We start from the raw sequence: 14,825 nt of genomic DNA, 5'->3' as shown, positions 1-14,825 counted from the left end.
ATCTTTTGTACTAATGTTGTTGGGTGTTATGTTTGAGTTGATAATAAGGAGAGAGAGGAATTCTTGGTGTAGAATGAATGCAGAGGAGTTGTTGAAAAGGAAAACGTGAGCCTCTGTAAGAAGAAGGTACTGAACATGGGTGGATCCAAAGGCCGTGTTTGTATTCATATGAAGATAATATGTTATTTTGTACCTAGTTCAAGAAGCATTTGTTTATCTGTCATTTTGTACTGGGACCTTGATATATTTTATTTGAACCTAACGATTTTATTATTTAAGCACATTTTACAGAAAGGAGCTGCTGAGCTGGTGGGAGTTGTACTGTCCTGCTAATAACCAGGTTTCTTTGGAAAGTCCTATTTCCTGCTCTAGGGGAGTTTCAAGGTTCATGAAGGATTTTTTTTACTCCTCCGTTCAAAATTCGTCACGTGCTTTTGTTCCGTTTTCTACGCCAATAATGCAGCGCGTCACAATCTAACGAGAGAAAAAGGAAAAAACTTCAGCACGTCCTCTGCTTCTTCCATTCTGGTACAGTGTACAGACAGTAACTACTCCTACTTTTTCTTTGGAAAAAAAAACTCGGCGTGTTCGAGTTCGTTGCTCCGTATAAAGAGGAGGCAGGGGCCAGTGGCCAAGCGAGCAGAGACAAGCAGTATCAAAAGGCGCATTCTTCTCCAGAGTCGCGCCGCCATCCTCCTTCTCCTTCTGCGCCCGCACTCCGGCCGCTTCCCTTTGCTCGCCGCCTCACCGGCGGCCGGGAGAGATGGGCAAAGATGGACTCGGCGGCGACGGGCCGGAGGTGCCGCTGCTGCTGAAGAAGACGCACGTCCACGGCAACTGCCCCGGGTGCAGGCTTGACCGGAGGAAGGAGACGCGGACGGGGGTGCCGTACACCGAGTTCGCCTGCATGTGGCTCGTCACCGTCTGCTCCAGTGCGTTGCTGCTTTCCTTTTCTCCCCCATTCATTACTTCCCTTTCTGTCCCTCCCCTTCTTTATCAGTATATAATCTCTACAGCACATTAGGAATTAAATCATTAATTGCTTTCTAGTACTACTGTTTTCTTCCAACGATGCATCTTATTCTTTTCTTCCCTTTCCTAGTTCCTGAAATTTTGCTAACGACAGACAATTCTGGCATTCCTAAACAAAGAAAATGAACATTAGATCATCTTCTTGGACTTTGTTGCTCTGGTTGTGCCATGTGTAGTTGTCGCATGACTTGGCCTCACCGCCTCAGGACTGGAGCATGCAGCCTTGGGTTTCTCCACATGACTTGTCATTGTCTTCCCAAATCCACCAGACAAAAAAAGAAGAGAAAAAACTCGCTCATCACAATATTGATAGACAGTCATTCATGCTTGATCTGTTACGGCACCTGGTTGTTCACTAAACTCTTAAAAGCATTTGAAACTTTACTTTTTTTTTGCGAGTGCATTTGAAACTTTACTAATTTCAGATCTTCTTGGCTTATATCTTGTGAAATGTCTCTTCGTTATTTAATTATGAATTGATATGATTATTTCTACTTCTTTCCTATTGCAGCCTTGCCGATACAGTCCTTGTTCCCCTTCTTGTATTTTATGGTGAGTAATACTCCTTCTACTTCTACTTCTGTTCAAAGAAAGAAGACGAGACTTATAAGTTGTACCATCAATTCTAATGTTTGACATGTCTATAAGTACAAGCTTGGTACAAGATTATGAAATTTAGTTGAAGCAAAACTCACCCCTCCCATGTCATTGTTGTTCCCTTTTTATTGCTTCATGTTTTCTTACTGTGGATCGTGTAAGCTATCATGTGCTTCTTCTATTTATAAAAAAGGCATGCATTCCTGGGTGTTCCTAATATTTTTTTGTTGCTTCTATAAGATAACAAATGGCATCAACATTAGGAACATTCATGGTCACAGGGCGTATTAGACCACTGCAAACAGACCATGATAGTTGCCAAGCGTCCTTCCGGCCATACTGGGCTGTGGCCCCAGGCTTTCCACGAGAACATAAGCCATTTCATGGCCTGTGTTAGCGTTGTGGCTCATTAAGTATAGCAACTAAGTAATTGGCACTGTCTTAAGTAATTGGCAACTTGCGACTCACACTCTGCCATTGTACCATAATAATTGAATATTAAACGAGCGTCTGCATTTTATACCAAAAAGGTCAGAGTATGATCTCTGACAATAAATGGTGCATTTGTTTGAGAAAGCACGAGTTATTCATCTTTTCCATAAATAATTTGTGCACTCAACTTTGGCATTTTGCCACTCTTGTACAGCCTTGTCGGACACATAATATTTAATGCAATGCAGCATTCATAAATATCTTTATTGGATGTTTTTTTTGCAGATAAGGGACCTGCACATTGCTAAACAAGTGGAAGATATTGGATTTTATGCTGGTTTTATTGGTGAGTTTTCCTCAATATATTGTTTTGTATCGACCTTCTGGAGGACTTGAACATAGCTGTGCAAGTATATTGTGCTGTGATGGATATACCATAACTTTATCTACCATGATAAACTTATTGTGCCTAATTTCCTATTGTTGAAGGCGCATCATATATGATTGGTAGAGCACTTACCTCTACAGTATGGGGAATCGTGGCCGATAAGCATGGGAGGAAACCTGTTTTTGTAATTACCCTTATTGCAGTGTAAGGATATTCTTTCAATAAAGCGTAGATTCTACTCACTACATCCAACAATATATAACATTTTGACAAGCTAAAACAGCTTGCCAAAACGTGTTATATTGTGGGACGGAAGGAGTAGCTTGTACTTTCCAGTAGGAGCTTTCCTTTTCTCCAATTTCGCACATGCACCCAACATTTAAGCATGTTCACTCATCTATTTCAGAATTATATTGAATACACTATTTGGACTCAGCTCCAGTTATTGGATGGCATTGACCACAAGATGTTTGCTTGGGCTGTCGTCGGGTATGCTGGGACCAATTAAGGTACCTAAACATTCATGAGTGTACTTACCTTTTGGTACTAGAATGTGCATCATGCTCTTCTAGCTTTGTACTAATTGCTCGTGTACTCATATTCATACTCATGAGTTTATCAACAATAACTCTTCTGCTTTCCACTGGACTTAATTGATGGCATTCTTCTGTGAGAGCACGACATTTCACAATGTGGTTGCTGTATAATGAACATGACTCTTTAGATTAGCCTGTTTTGGATGAAGCTTGTTATGTTTTAATGAATGAGGTCTTTGTTACTTCCCAATGAAGTTAGTAAATTAATTTCAGCCAAGCAGTCTGTATTCACCATGGTTTTTAAGGCGTCGCCTAAGCGTCCGAGCGCCTGGAGATGGTAAGGCGCCGTCCTCGCCTCAGGCCCGTGTGGCCGTGCCTAAGGGCATCCACAATGTATAAATGGCCAAATCTGACAAAGCACAGTATTTGGCATCGGAACTACATATGGCTACACCTCCACAATGTATCATAGCTAAATATCTGTACGGTGGGTCCCGTTACTGAATAAAACCATCATAAAAAAGGGTGTTCTCTCTCTCTGTGCTATTGTTGTATCACAAAGAAATGAATATTTTATTGTGAGGGGGGGAGATGGCATCGGAGCAAGTAGTTGCTCCGGTTCCTAGTTTTCCTAGCTTTGGAACTACCTCCACAATGTAGGGAACTAGTTCCAAAAGCCAAAATGCACAAATAGAACTACTTTTAGCTACACATTGTGGATGCTCTAAGGCGTCCATATTCGATCTTTTAGGCGTCCAGGTCGTCGCTTAGGCGGGAAAGCGGTAGCTTTGGCTGCTTTTGGACGCCATGGACAGGTCGACCCGTGGTGCTGTGGAACGAGCCCCTCTGAGGCTCTGACTTTGCTTGTGGTGTGTTCGCGGGGGAATGACTCAGATCTGACGGTACAGTGTGTAAACAGTCCGAGTCTACACTATTTACCAACAGTGCAGATCTGACGGTACAATGTGTGAACAGTCCGAGTCTACACTATTTACCAACAGTGGAGGTCCACAGTGTTGTAACTACAGTGCAGAGTCCACAGTTGACCTCTGGTTTCTTATCCAACGGGCCAAGTTAGCCTAACATAGGAAAAGCAAAGTCAGAGGTGCTCGTTCCGCCTGGTGCCTTCACGCTTTAAGCGCCTAGGCGTTGAGCCCCCCCACCCCTCCCACCCCTCCCACCATCACCTTAAACCGCCTCGACGCCTTAAAAACCATGGTATTCACATGATACGCCTGTGCACTGTGCTTCCTGAAATAGTATAAGGATTTGCTTTGTGTGACTTTGGTATTTAATATAATATCCAAATAAATGTTTTACTCCCTCCGTCCAATAATATAATGTGTTATTATAACCAGTATTGTAATAACATATTATATTATGGGACGGAGGGGGTACTACTGACCACATTAACACTCGATCGACTTTGTTTTTGCTTGAGCTCAGGCTTATGCTACAGAAGTATGCCGGAAAGAATATAGTCACCTAGCTTTATCGCTTGTAAGATTCCCAAGTTAGTATTTCAATTTTTTAATGTTACCTTATTGCATAATATATAATGCTCACCCTAGTGCTATTGCTGTATATCCTTCAGATTTCTTCCTCACGTGCTATAGGCCTCATTGTTGGACCAGCCATCGGTGGTTATCTTGCACAGGTGATAGTTCATTTAATATTTAATTAAAAAATATACATTACCATCGAAATTTGTTATGGCACATGCTGTTCTACATAAATAAAAAAATATACACTGCCAATAAAATTTCTTGATTTTCCTTCTTCTCTTGATCCCTTTATATAACTCATTTGGAGCATTTCCAGCAGAAGAAGAACAACTCATTCCGGAATGACTATTAGACACTAACTCTTGAGTTGAAGTTGATCTCCAATTTTAATTCTCATTCTCATGAAGTTCTAACTAGTAGTCAGATTCCACCTGCCAAGTACAACTCTGCAATCCGAATGAAGCCTATATATTCCTTTTATTTGTCTATTTGATATAAAGTTATGGTAAAATAAATAGTTAGAGACCTTCTAAGCTACTTTTTCTTCTGCATTGTTGTTATATCAGCCAGCAGATAAATATCCAGGCATATTCTCTCAACAATCCATATTCGGGAGGTGAGCATTTTCTATGCATGTGCACACTTTTTATACCAGTTTCTTATGTGATGCTAATTCTGCTTACCATGTTTTGTTGTAGGTTTCCATACTTTCTCCCCTGCCTATGTATATCAGTCCTTGCCATCGTTGCTTTAATTTCTTGCATCTGGCTTCCGGTGAGTTTTTTTTATCCTAGATGCATATTGTTAATGTTCCGTTGCTTTAATTTATATGCCGTTGTTGACCATCTCAGAGGTTTGTTAGGCCACCAAAATCATTTTGGGACTAACGCTTAGATATAAAACTAGCTAAGTAACAAATGTGCAATGACTAAAGCACTTCGAAAAGTTATGTGAGCTTCGCAATCATCGGAACGTTTACGACTGCCGATTTATTTATTTATTTTTATTTTTATAAATGTTTGAAAACTTTGCATGTATGATTTGCAACTCAGGGAAGATAAAGTATTCTATGTGTAATTTAGACATCAACTCTTGGAAATTCAATTCGGCTCCTGGGTGCGTATGCACCCTCTACCAAAAAAATCATATTTTGAAATGTCGAAAAAAATTAACAAAAATTTTACATGCACATCTTCATAATATATGTTCGTTCGTCAAGTTTCACGAAAAACCAATATTTTTTGTGGTCTATATAAAAAAGAGAAAAATTGTCTTGTGGAAAGCATTATTTTCAGCACTGAGTTTTGTCTTTTTTACACACGTCACATGATAAGTCAATTTTTTATGAAACAACTTTCTAAGCGTTTAGCACGAGAAGATTTACATGCGAATTTTTTGTTTTAATTTTTTTGAAATTCAAAATATGTGTAAGATGCATTTCAAAATAGAGGGAGCATATGCTCCCATGTTCCAAACACCACTCCCGTCAACATATAATGTTTAAAAAAAAGTTGCACTTTTCAATTTTATTACCTCTATTTCGAAATATAAGATATTTAGAAAGCTAAAGTTTTATATTTCGAAACAAGGTAGTATTTGTTAAAGATGATCTTTTTCTTCCCTTTTTTTGTTCGATACCACATACAACGGCATTGCCCAATCTTTTGAATAGGCACTTAGCTATTGCCGGAATAGTGTTAAGGCACTCAACCAATAGCTTAACTGGTAAGGCCTTATGTTTGTTTTATGCACCTTAGTATTTTTCGCACCAAGACCTTAATGGCATTGAACGTATAACCTCACGTTGCTCTTTTTGTGGGGAGATCTCATCTTTGCTTGACATCTCTGCATTGCTACAGGAAACTTTGCATAAACACAATCAACCTGCGGATTCAAATAATTCAATTGAAGTCGTAGAAGAATCTGTATCTGAACCTAATGCTGAGGAAAGTGGTGGTGGATATTGGAGTTTATTCACAAACTGGCCATTGATGTCCTGTATCACTGTATATTGTATTTTCTCTCTTCAGGATGTAGCTTATGCAGAGGTAGCGTGAGTCTTTTGATTGCTGGTATTCCATTTTGCTTAGCATATCATATTTTTCTTGAGAAAGCATCTCATGTTTTTTTAGTGGCGTTTTTGTTATTGTCTTATTTTTTTGGGTATCATTTCTTGCATTGCAGGTATTTTCTCTTTGGGCTGTCAGTGACAGGAAGTATGGTGGATTAAACTTTACTTCTACAGATGTGGGCAATGTCCTTGCACTCTCAGGTATTTAAGATAAGGACAATAGGAAATTTATCTAAATTTCGGAATTTGAACTTATAAGTCATGACATATGTATATTGTTTAAGGTTTTGAACATCATGAATTTATAAGGACTACTGCAATGTTTGGTTGAACTATGAAGAGAACGACCAACTATTCTCTAGTCTTTTTTTACCAACCATATAAGATAGGTACATTTATATTTATGCCACTGCATAATGGCATCTGAAATTTCAGGTATTTCAATGAGCATACCGTCATCTAACAATTAGAGCAGGTGAGCAATGGCATGTCTACAATGGCATTTTTGGTAGCTGCCCTATAAAACATATATGATTGAATTCGTGGATAATAATATTTTTTTATTGATGGCACTAAAACTAATAATGCAGCTTTATCTAGCTTGATGTGACTCGTGATATATGATTAAGTTAACCATGTTCTAGATGAAGCATGCGTCCATGTGAACTAACTAGAAGCTCAACAAATAGTGTCTCTTGTGTTATAACTTATTTGCAAAGTTCATTGTACTGACCATCGTTTTTGTCAGGCTTCTGCCTCCTAATATATCAAATTTTGATTTACCCATCGGTTGCAAATGCTGTAGAACCTGTCACATTAGTCCGTGCAACTGCAGTAAGATTATCTATTACTTCATCCATTTCGTTATACTGTGTAACAGTTCAACTTATCATAAATTCTGATATGTAGATCTTTTTTTCTGATATGTAGTTCTTGACACTGCCACTTCTTTCAAGCTATCCATTCATGACTGCATTATCAGGGTTCAATCTTCAGTTGGTAGTTAATTGTGCATCTTCTCTGAAGAATGCTTTCCAAGTGAGTGCAAAGATCTTACTTTTTTGTGTATAATAAATATTCATGTTTGGGCATGCTTTACTAGCTCCTATTTTAGAGAACATTCCTAGCCTTCTCTATTTATCTTAGTGATGGCTAAAAGACACATACAAACAATGTTCACGGAGACACCTTTTTGATTAGTGGAAAACAGCAAAAAAGTCAGACAAGTTACCTATATTTTAACAAATATTTCAATTGTATATATGTTATCCTACCTATTGCTAAGACTGTAATGCTTACAGCCTTATATATTTTCGCTCAAAGACAGAGATTTAGTGCACATGGGCACCAGTGATCTTACTATTTAAAAAATTGAAAAATCATATTTCTAAGTTTCATAAAAATACAAAAAGAAATCGTGATATAGCTAGTAATGTATCTCACATTCGTGCAAATTTTCAATTGGAAATATTGTGTACTTAGGGCTACACGAATATAACAAAATTGTAGATCTGAGCATCGTGATTTCAAATCTCTAAAAAAATACACACTTTGTCATTTTTGTGCAACTCAGAATACAAAACATTTGAAGTTGATATTTTGCACGTTAGTGGGATACTACCTCCGTCCCAAGGAATAAGGCGCACACGTATTCCAAGACGAACTTTGACCATAAAAATTGAGCAACAAAATCTTGGTTATATTATATGTAATTAGTATTGTTGGATTCGTATTGAAAAATACTTTCTAATGATGTTAATTTTATACAAACAATCTTTATATATTTGAAGTAATACTTAGTCAAACAAAAACACGTAAAACGAGGGCGCCTTATTCCTTGAATCGGAGGTAGTATATCATTAGCTATTTTTAGAATTTTGTTCCATAACTTTTTGAAACCTGTAAATATAAATTTTTGAATTTTCTAATATGGCGAGAGCACTTGTGCTCGGGAGCCAAAATGACTTTCGCTCAAGGTAACCATTACTAGTTAGTGTTTCTCATGTTCTTCTAAAATATCTCAGGTATCTACCATCACCGTCTGCAATATTTTGATGAATGATGCTGTGGTAAGTTTGCAACATTTATAATACTTAGTAATTATATCAAAAAAATTCTTCCATATGTGATTTTCTGACCTTCGGATACACATGAGAAAAACAGAGTCAAGACCTAAGAGCATCAGCGAATGGCCTTTCTGTAACGTTAATGTCCATTTTCAAAGCTATCGCTCCTGCTGTTGCAGGTATTATGTAAGTATCCATGATCAAGCACTTTACATCTGCCATATCCGTTTCCCAAATTAGTTTATTTTAATCATATCATTGGCATCGAAAGGTTAATAGGTGCTGTGTATTTGCTGTGATATTCAACAGTATTGACTAATCATTATATACACGTTGGAATGACACACTGTTGCAAACCTTTGTTTTTGTATCACATTTATTGGGGTAAAAGTATTACCTTCTTATGTTAAACACATTTTCCTTGTAGATTTTCCTGGGCTCAGAGGCGCCAAACTGCTTCATTTCTTCCAGGTATTACATAGTTTAATCTTGTTGCAAGTACATATACAGGAATTTTCTATCGCATGTTGATGTATTAACAAAAATAGGGAGTACATCAATTATTCATCTAATTTATCTTCCATTTTTTTAGGATTTTGATAATTACCTGATGCCATGAACATTTGAATTGAAGTGTTAAAACATATAATGCACGCTTCACATATCTGTGTAAAGAATAGCTAGAAATTGTTTAAGTTGAATGGATGGTACTTCCTCCGTCTCATAATATAAGATGTTTTGTTTATGGGATGGAGGGAGTACATAGCAAGAAGTGTAATGGAACTTGCCAAGACCGTCTCTTTAATTTCCATAGTACGATTGCAAATATGATAGCTTGAACAAGATCCAATGCACTAGTTTCAGTATCACGCGGTCACACATATGCCATATTTTTTTCTTCTAAAAATATTATGCTTTACATGCGAGGATTAAGCTCCGATTTCAGGATCAGCCTATAAATCCATATTTCGTAGCCTTGGTTAGCTCTAATTTGTGATGTTATTGACCCTTCAGGCGATCACTTGGTGTTCTTCATGCTAAACACGGCTACAGTCATCGGTCTTATATGCACTTTCGGACCGCACTTTGCTGGGAACAGAAAGAAGCATTGATGCAGTTACACTGGGTTACAACCTGGGCAGAACCAGGATCTATATTCTTCTATCTTGTGATATTCTTACCCCTTGAGCATAGTATAATTCGCTGCACGCCGTGTGTTTTTATTTATTACTGCGCCCTATAGGGTTGTTAAGGACATGGGTGCAAGCAAAGCTGCGCCCTCGAAGACGGGTGATTTCCGTATATGAGAGAAACACGTGGGTGAGGTGGCATTTTTTTTGTAATTATAGCATGTGTGATCAGTTCTCCCCTTAATAAATAATCTCTGATCAGTTTCGAGATTCCAAATGGGCCAGAATCCGCCCGCTTCTCCTCTCCTTGGCCTCTTCGTGTCTGTCCAATGGGCAGATCTGCACGTAGCTATGGGGGTGCACAGCAGGTAAAAAAAAACTTTGTAAAACAACAGCTTTTCACTATATATATATATATATATATGCATCCTGAAATGGATGATTTTTATTGGTGTGGCACCCTGGTGTTGTATGCTCTAGCTCAGCCATTGCCCGCGCCAGTGTCTTCTTCAAATCAGGCCAGACCTAGAACCAACATTCCAAGAGTGTAGTGGAGTCAGTTGCCGAACGTGTTAGCAGAGTGGAGGGGTTCCAAACAGGCTCTTAATTACCACTATTATCATACTCCTAACATTGGCTACTCAAAATATTTAAATTTGACAAACAGCAGTTAGAGAGATTGATCCATTACCCCTTGAGTTAATCACCACCTTCAATCCATACTGCATGGAGTCCATGTTCTCCAGGTGAAACAAGTTGTTTTCAATAGATGGTAGCTAGAGCGGCAGAGCACATTTATGATTTATCTATAGGAGATTAAACTACTGTACCACATGTCCACATGTCATAGTGACACATGGTCATCAACATGCCAATCACGATAGCCTCAGGAGGACAACAAGATCCCGCTGACTTCAGGAACCATGATGGCAATAATATAAGACAAGGATGATAAATGCTGCGAGATGAACAATTAACTGGCACACAGAATGCAGAAGATAGTGAAGCCCACCAAGCAAATTGTTAAAACCCAGATTTGCCTGGCACCAACCTAGCTTGTGGCAAGCACTGGATAACATGAATGATAGACCAGTGAGTCTGTATACATGGTTGGAACAACACTAGTACCTGACTAAAAGACAACCGTGTCGAGCATGGTCCCTAGGGTCTGAACTATGTTTGAGGACATCAAATTTGAGACATGTTCTTCTAAATGCTTCTTTGCATCTTGACGTCCCACATTAGCTATCGCTAATTTCTCAGGGGACAGTTCATCCTCCTCCTGCACTGCCTTATTGTACTTGATGGCTAGGGTCAGCATTTCCTGCATGTAATAACACAAATAAAAACTAAGAAACAGCATCGACTTCCACTTAGCATTATCAGCAAAAGGGGTCTTAGAGTGAAAGTAGAAAGTTGAAATCTACGCACCTGAACAGTCTGCTCATTGGTTTCTGAATGTGTGTCAAATTTCTTTAAAATCAATCCATCGGTCCATTTCTTTTTGTGAAGGTTCAGCAGCATTTTTTCCTCGAGCTCATTTTTGCGGTAATTTATTGCAATAGAGTAGTAGTGTCTGTTCAGACCATGAATAAGAGCCTGGCAATAAACATACAGTATAATCATTAATATGAATGAACTATGCAAAAGTTTGTAATCTATCGTACTAGTTAGTATTTTACCTGAATGGATGGCTTATTCAGGTGCCCAACATTGGATGTTGTCTGTCGTGGCTCCTGCCCAAGCATCATGGTCTGAGGATTAATGAGACGAAATGCATCGATGACCACCTTCCCCTTGACACTCTGGATGGGATCTATCACAACGGCAACTGCCCTGGGGTTTAAGGCTTCAAAACTCTGCAGGTTCAGTTTTCATGATGATAAGACATACAAACTTTACTAAATGTCTGTTTGTCACAGAAAAAACACTCGTTTACAGGCCTATAGAAGATTGGTGGGGTATGCATGCACCTGTTGAGTATTGATATCAACACCTGATAACCAGCAACCAAAACCAGGATGGGAGTGATACCACCCTACCACCATCTCTGGTCTGTAATAGTAAATCCAAGTGTTAGCTGATATGTTTGCCAAAGAAAAACACTCAAAGGTTAAAGCTATGGCCAAAATTTTATTCAAAACAAATCCATAACTTCAGTATACTACTAGATATAAGGATTTTTTTGATGAAAACTTCTTTCAAAGCATGCCTTTTATCTAATTCACATTCAGCTCCTCAAGAGCCAATCATTACACTCAAATACTCCCTGTGTACCAAATTATAAGACGTTCTGGCCTGCTGAAATGGCCTTTACTGCCGATCTTATAATTCGGCAGAGGTAGTAGTAAATAAGTGCCTGGTTATCTAAAGCTGGTCCTGATGATTTCAAATATTATCCATGAAATTAGAACATTATGGGTGCACAGGATGTTCGCTGCACAGCAGGGAGTATATCTGTTACATTTACAAAAATCTTTTTGTTCATAAAGATTACATGTCAAACTCACAGACGTACAGTACAATTTATCTGAATTGTAAACAAAAAGAACATATATCAAGAAATATTAAGTTTCATGCAAGTCAACATGGAGACATATCATCCTGACAAATTCAACTGATTGCAACTCAATTAATTGACAAAGAACAGTAGTTAATTCCAAACAGTAGCAAATGAGTTAAGCCACGTATTAAAGTAAGGTACTATCTGAGTTCTGTAATATCCTTATATCCACGATTTATCCATTTGCTAGGCTCGTTGCCATGCCCATCAAACTATCTGTGAAGTTCTGGCATTTACTACAATCTTATTGGAACTATATGAACTAAGATGTAATTAACAACACAACAACAACAACAACAACAACAAGCCTTTCAGTCCCAAACAAGTTGGGGTAGGCTAGAGTTGAAACCCATAAGATCTCGAAGCCAAGTCATGGTTCCGGAACGTGGATAGCTAAGAACACACAATATAGTAGACCCAAAATATCTTACTCCGCCACCAAAAGTAACACGGAAAAAAGTCAATATGTTTCACATCAAGTGTTCGATAGTTCCTAGCAAAGTAACAGCTAGCCTTAGACAAACATGAAGTATCGGCACAGGCGCTAATTCAATTGGTATAGGAAGCTGATCGAGGTTAATCCTTTTCAGCTTTATCAACCAAGTATGACCAAAATATGGGCATGAAATCTGAAGCTAGAGAAGGGGGGGAACGCGAGGACCAACGGATCCACGATCAGGATCGGCGGGCCGTACCTGCCAGTCTGCTTGAGCATGTCGAGCATGTTAGTCTGGAAGACGTGGTCGACGGCCTCGACGCTGACCCCTGTCCCGCTCTGCGGCATGGCGAAGACGTCGACCACCCGGACCGTGTAGTCGTCGACGAACTCGCCGAGCATGAGGCCCATGACCTCCATCGGCACGCCGGCCCTCCCTGCAGCCACCCCGCAGTTAATCCGACGAGAAGGAGGGGAAAAAGGAGAGATCGGGGGGCGAAAGCGGGCTAGGGTTGGGGACTGACCGTGCTTGAGCATCTTGAGGAGCGCGAGGGAGGAGATGTAGACCTGCTCGGAGGAGTCGAGGAGCGGCGAGTCCGACGGCGGCTGCCCCATCGCGCCGGCGCCGAAGATCCGCTGCAGCCGCTCCATGGATTCTAGCTCGCTCGCTCCTTCGATTTGGTCGGCTTGGCTTCTCTGCTGCCGCTGCTGCTTGCCTGTTCTTCGGCTTGGATTTCTTTCTTCGACTGCACGAAGCTCTGCTCAAGTCGAATTCGGAGTTTTCAGGGGCCGGGCCGGCGGGCTTATGTGGGCCGCACTGTCAATCTCAAACCCTAGGCCTGTGGGCCAGACAATTGCTTCTCCAGGCGGCTAAGTCCGTCTATCGCATGGGCCACAAAATCGCCGTGGGTCAAGATTGTCTTGAAGTCTTTCAGATTTCATCACGTCTTAACGTGTGTTGCGAATTAACTCTTTCAAACGCCCTCAAAAAAAAAAAAAAAAACCTCTGCCAAAGTTGTGCCCGAATGATGAATTCGTTTTTCATTTTATATATTAATATTTGTTATTCTTATAATATGTCCTTATTCTTCTTTACTGAAACATATGGACTTCTTCCACTTAGCAGTTGCATGAAATCTTCCTCGGTAATAGGTGATCTTGGAATTTCATCGATCCACACCCGCTACTAAAAAGGGGTCTGGAAAGGAAGAGAGCATTACAAATTGTTGATTTTTTACGGGAGTTCTCAGAAAAGAACTCTTTTTTCACGAAAAAGCAAAACATCTTTACGTTTCAAAAAAAGAGAGAGTTTTACAACACTGTACAAGCTCGGGATGAGCCAACGCCCGCACCCAACAACTCAACCCACTAAGACATCTAGACCTACGAAGCACTGGGGATCAAGGCTTGCAAGCCAACCCCGTCGAAAGTGGCCCAAGAACGAGCTTCAGATCAAATTGTGTCAAGGAGACTGATTGCGCTAGGGGGAGGGGGGTGACATGGGCATACCCTTCGGGTACCCATTATTACTATACCTGGTTCGGCTCGGCCCAATATGGAGACAACCCGAAGAAGTAGTCGACTAGGACTCTTGTAAAACCCTAGGCTGGTTGCATATATAAAGCTAGCCAGGGCACCCGAAATAAGGGGACCAAGACATAGAGAACAAGTAGACAGAATATAGACAACATAGATCCGCTATGGCGGCACCCTGTAAACATACATATGATCATATACTGGATTGCTAGCAGCACGTAGGGATCCTCCACCGAGGGGACCCGAAGCTGGGTACGTCGTGTGCCTAATCTCGACCCCGGAATCTCCATCGTCGCTCTTCCCGAAAACCCTAGTCTACAATACGTAGGCATTGCCGAGGTGGTCCCTCGTCAATTGGCGCCGTCTGTGGGAATTTGCGACGACTGGATTTTGTCATCTGGGCGGGATCCATCAGATTTATCGTCAACATCATCGGCAAGATCGAAGTCAAGAAAAAGAAGTCATCGTTATCAGCTATGTCGAGATCGCGACTGCGTGGAAGAATCCGTCGAGTTCATCGCCAACATCCTTCA

The 14,825-nt window shown here is 40.1% G+C and overlaps 2 protein-coding genes across 2 annotated transcripts; one reads left to right on the top strand and one right to left on the bottom strand.

Annotated features, from left to right (window-relative positions):
- Positions 1–624: 624 nt before the first annotated feature.
- LOC127342439 (probable peptide/nitrate transporter At3g43790) lies at positions 625–10,063 on the top strand. Its single transcript, XM_051368396.2, has 17 exons — positions 625–932; positions 1,544–1,584; positions 2,347–2,407; positions 2,551–2,653; positions 2,856–2,958; positions 4,432–4,485; positions 4,580–4,642; positions 5,057–5,106; positions 5,189–5,264; positions 6,350–6,538; positions 6,675–6,762; positions 7,310–7,395; positions 7,492–7,599; positions 8,586–8,630; positions 8,725–8,813; positions 9,055–9,098; positions 9,642–10,063. The coding sequence occupies exons 1-17, from the start codon at positions 764–766 to the stop codon at positions 9,737–9,739; spliced, it is 1,467 nt and encodes a 488-aa protein (XP_051224356.1). The 5' UTR covers positions 625–763; the 3' UTR covers positions 9,740–10,063.
- A 643-nt stretch (positions 10,064–10,706) lies between these two features.
- Positions 10,707–13,495, bottom strand: LOC127342436 (26S proteasome non-ATPase regulatory subunit 14 homolog). The gene is made up of 6 exons (XM_051368394.2): positions 13,281–13,495; positions 13,016–13,193; positions 11,731–11,812; positions 11,440–11,616; positions 11,189–11,356; positions 10,707–11,081 (listed from the first exon to the last, which is right to left on the bottom strand). The coding sequence occupies exons 1-6, from the start codon at positions 13,405–13,407 to the stop codon at positions 10,890–10,892; spliced, it is 924 nt and encodes a 307-aa protein (XP_051224354.1). The 5' UTR covers positions 13,408–13,495; the 3' UTR covers positions 10,707–10,889.
- Between the last annotated feature and the right edge of the window lie 1,330 nt (positions 13,496–14,825).

The sequence above is a fragment of the Lolium perenne genome, chromosome 3 (assembly GCF_019359855.2).
Source record: "Lolium perenne isolate Kyuss_39 chromosome 3, Kyuss_2.0, whole genome shotgun sequence".
Classification (NCBI taxonomy): Eukaryota; Viridiplantae; Streptophyta; class Magnoliopsida; order Poales; family Poaceae; genus Lolium; species Lolium perenne.
This window is presented reverse-complemented; position numbering and strand designations above follow the sequence as displayed.

What these genes read in the sequence shown, in the direction of transcription:
- LOC127342439 (XM_051368396.2), top strand. Translation starts at nt 764, where the DNA reads ATGGGCAAAGATGGACTCGGCGGCGACGGGCCGGAGGTGCCGCTGCTG. An exon ending in CATTAGTCCGTGCAACTGCA is followed by an intron (nt 7,396 to 7,491) that starts GTAAGATTATCT and finishes TCTGATATGTAG; the next exon opens with TTCTTGACACTGCCACTTCT. An exon ending in AACTGCTTCATTTCTTCCAG is followed by an intron (nt 9,099 to 9,641) that starts GTATTACATAGT and finishes TTGACCCTTCAG; the next exon opens with GCGATCACTTGGTGTTCTTC.
- LOC127342436 (XM_051368394.2), bottom strand. Translation starts at nt 13,407, where the DNA reads ATGGAGCGGCTGCAGCGGATCTTCGGCGCCGGCGCGATGGGGCAGCCG. An exon ending in CCTCAAGATGCTCAAGCACG is followed by an intron (nt 13,194 to 13,280) that starts GTCAGTCCCCAA and finishes GGGTGGCTGCAG; the next exon opens with GGAGGGCCGGCGTGCCGATG. An exon ending in TTGATATCAATACTCAACAG is followed by an intron (nt 11,617 to 11,730) that starts GTGCATGCATAC and finishes CTGAACCTGCAG; the next exon opens with AGTTTTGAAGCCTTAAACCC.